This window comes from Erpetoichthys calabaricus, chromosome 4, assembly GCF_900747795.2.
Source record: "Erpetoichthys calabaricus chromosome 4, fErpCal1.3, whole genome shotgun sequence".
Lineage (NCBI taxonomy): Eukaryota > Metazoa > Chordata > Cladistia > Polypteriformes > Polypteridae > Erpetoichthys > Erpetoichthys calabaricus.
This window is the reverse complement of record NC_041397.2, coordinates 2,612,199-2,615,768: the sequence shown is the minus strand read 5'-3', so window position 1 is coordinate 2,615,768 and position 3,570 is coordinate 2,612,199. Positions and strand designations below refer to the sequence as shown.

Sequence of the window (3,570 nt, the reverse complement as noted above, 5' to 3'; positions counted from 1 at the left end):
AGGTCTAGGAGAGGACTTCCCACGATCCCCTGTGCTGCTCTTACCACCTGTGCCAAGTTCTTCCTGTCCTGTGCTGTGCAGCTGCTGTACCACACTGTCATACTGTGACAGAGAATGCTTTCTATATCTGTATTATCTATATCTATTATTTATTTATTTATTATATTACATATCTATTGACTATATTTATGTATCTAGATTGCATAATACCATACATTGCATCAATGTTCATATTTTTTATTTTTTTTTGTTCTTTATTTCGCCTTATACAATTTCTTGTATTAGGAATTTGTTAGTTTTCGCATACCCCTTGGTGTCAGAGCGCAGGATCAGCCATTGTACAGCACCCCTGGAGCAATTACAATTGGCCCAGCAGAGTTGGATCTCTTTTGGCAGTGACGGGGATTCGAACCAGCAACCTTCTGGATACCAGCGCAGATCCTTACACTCATTCTGCTTACTACACGTCAATATTGCTGCTACTTCTTTGTCTTGTCTTTGCACAATATTTTGTCTTGTTTGTGTTTTAATTTTAAATTTTAATTCTATTTTTAATTTATTATTTGCACATCATGTTGTTTGCACCATGGACCCTGCGCTTCGCAATTTTGTCTATCTGTATACTTGTATATGGTTGAGATGACAATAAAGTTCGCTTTGACGCTTTAGTGGAAACCTGGGAAAATCCAGGTCATAGGATAAAGCTTACCAAAAAAAAAAAAACAATTTAAATGGGCAATCCTTTTATTTAATGATTTGTATTCTACAAATTCCTACATTACATTGTTTAAATTGACGCGTACGGCTGCAGATTGATGTGGTCACATAATATTCCAGCAACATTAAACAAAATGAAATGCTAAGTTTTTCAGTCCAATGTAACAAACATAGAAAACACTTTTAAATAATCATTAATGAGGACTAACCTCAACCAAATGAACATATAGATAATCTATAGAGTGATAGATAACTATACAGATAAGGGCCGAGTCCTTTAGCTGACCAGCTACAGCAAAGACGTACGCCACATTGACTCTCAGGTCCCAAAGACGTACTCCACATTGACTCTCAGGTCCCAAAGACGTACTCCACATTGACTTTTAGGTCTGAAAGACATACGCCACATTGACTTTTAGGTCCCAAAGACGTACGCCACATTGACTTTTAGGTCCCAAAGACGTACTCCATATTGACTCTCAGGTCCTGTTACAATTGTGCATAAATAATTCAGTCCTTACTGTATTAAGGTACTACATGAATTAGCTATGTCATTATCCACAGAGAGAACATAACTGATTATTACCTTTGTTTAAACTCCTTCTCTTACATATTCAACCTTGTAATCCAAAAGATCTACCACAGAATGTTATTATGTTATAATTAAAGTGAATCATCTTATTCTCTGGAAAAAATGAAAAAAAAAGGAAAGAAAAGTCATAACATTAATACCCTTCTGCATGAGGAAATATTTTATTCTATGATTTTTAGCTTACAAATTCTGAAAACCTATTGCATTAATCCTAGAAACTTTAAGGCTACCTAAAGTCTTGTTATAATTATACGACCCTTGATTGAGACCCTAACCCTAACCCAGTAATGTAATGTAACATGTTACTTTGCTGTAATAATACAGAAGCCTTAGTTTTCTAACAGTACTCTGCTTTTAAGATGTAAATCTAAACCGATTACAGACATGAAGCATAACAAACGTGACAAAGACACTGGCGGCTCAGAAATGATCACATTGTTTGCACAAGAAGCAGTCAGTAAGGCAACTCGAAATGTTCATTTAAGAAACCTGCTGCTGGTTGACGCCTGAATAAAGCGAGGCAGTCTGCAGATGCCACAGGGACAGATTGGTCCGGCACTTGACCACTGCAGCGGAGGGTACTGGCTCTCTTCTGCTGCTATTATGGGGCACTTACTAGCAACAATGGTGTCAGGGGTCAGCAGCACTGAGCCCGGGGCTGTGAAGAACGGCCAGCCTCCTGCTACAAGCAGTCTTGGACAAGGCCCATTGATCTCCCCGATCATTCTTCGCATTTCCTGCAGAGAGGAGCTCAGCAGTACAATGTAGTTCCTGGCCAGAATGAGGGTAGATATCTTGGAGAGTTTTCTCCCAGGGTAGCCATGCTGGTGAACGGCTGAATAAGGAACCATAACCTCTCGCAGCGCATCCATCGCGACATTCAAGTCTTGCATTCTCTTTCGCTCTCGGTTGTTAATCTTTCTCCTCAGCTCTTGCTGTTCTTCCACACTGGGTTCCTTGTTCATTCTGGAGGGTCGCAGGAGATGGCCTCTGCCACTTGAGTTCCCTCTTGGGACCTGAACCACATCCATGCCTCCAGTTGAAAGGTTCAGCAAAGAATCGACACAGTTCCTTTTCTTGGAATTGCTCATTCCACTGGCTCTGTGCGCCGGAACTTTAAAAATCCTCGGGGCCGTCCCTCGTAAAAACCTGCTTAGCTGTAACAGCTGAAAGAGGGCTGCCTGCGCAGCATATTGCTGCCGAATGTGGAATCACAACTTGCACCCCACATTCAGCAGTTAGCTAATGTTATTTATGTTCTTATCTTTCAAGATAAAAAACACTGGAAGAATAGCAACACTAGAGCTTAGAAATGTCATGATATCCCCAAAATAAGTAACAGAACTGCTAACAGTTTCAGAGAGCGTTGTGCCTCCCTGACTGCAGCCTCTGGCTTTACAAAAAGAATTCTTTGTGAGACATCAAGATGCATTGTGTGTGCGTGTGTGTGTGTGTGTGTGTATGCAGGTCACATAAAGGATGTAGATATTTAACAAGAAGTGTCTCCCGGAGCATCAGCCAATCAGCACGCTAATATTTTCTAAGCAGTCACCCAATTGGCTGCAGATGGGTTTTTTGTTTTCCCCTTTTTAATCAACATGGCATTCCCTTGGCATTTTTATTAACGTCTTAGATAAATGTACATCGTTTCTGTAGGAAATTGTTACAGATTTTGTTACCTTATTTTTCCTGTTTAGATTATGGATTGTCCACATTGGGTGTGCGCATGTGAGGTTGTCAATTTATTTCTATCGCCATTAATTGACACTTGGATAACAAAGCAGCACAGATTACCAATTTGTTAAAGAGCTAGAGCTGGAAAAATATAAAAAAAAATAAAAATAAAAAAACAAAATGATACTTACTCTATCATTTTTAAACTAACCTGTAAATGCTCCAGGGGCGCTGTACAATGGCTGACCCTGCACTCTGACCCCAAGAGGTATGCGAAAACTAACAAATTCCTAATACAAGAAATTGTATGAGGCGAAATAAATAAAGAGCAAACTGATTTAACCCCTGTAATGTTAGGGTAAGCCCGAGTGTAGCCTGGCACCTCAAAGACAGAGACGACCCAGTATGAGACATGAGGCCGTCACATAATTCTATCCATATGTGGGTCCTTTAAAACTGACTGGAATGCCTGGAAGAAAGCGGTGCAGAAATAAGAGAACATAATAATAATAATCTTTGCATTTATAGAGTGCTTTTCTCACTACTCAAAGCGCTTAGCAATTGCAGGTTAAGGGCCTTCCTTGCTC

The 3,570-nt window shown here is 39.9% G+C and overlaps 1 protein-coding gene across 1 annotated transcript; it reads right to left on the bottom strand.

Moving 5' to 3' along the window:
• Window positions 1-1,667: 1,667 nt before the first annotated feature.
• On the bottom strand, window positions 1,668-2,684 carry olig1 (oligodendrocyte transcription factor 1). Its single transcript, XM_028790501.2, has one exon. The coding sequence runs from the start codon at window positions 2,398-2,400 to the stop codon at window positions 1,786-1,788; it is 615 nt and encodes a 204-aa protein (XP_028646334.1). The 5' UTR covers window positions 2,401-2,684; the 3' UTR covers window positions 1,668-1,785.
• Between the last annotated feature and the right edge of the window lie 886 nt (window positions 2,685-3,570).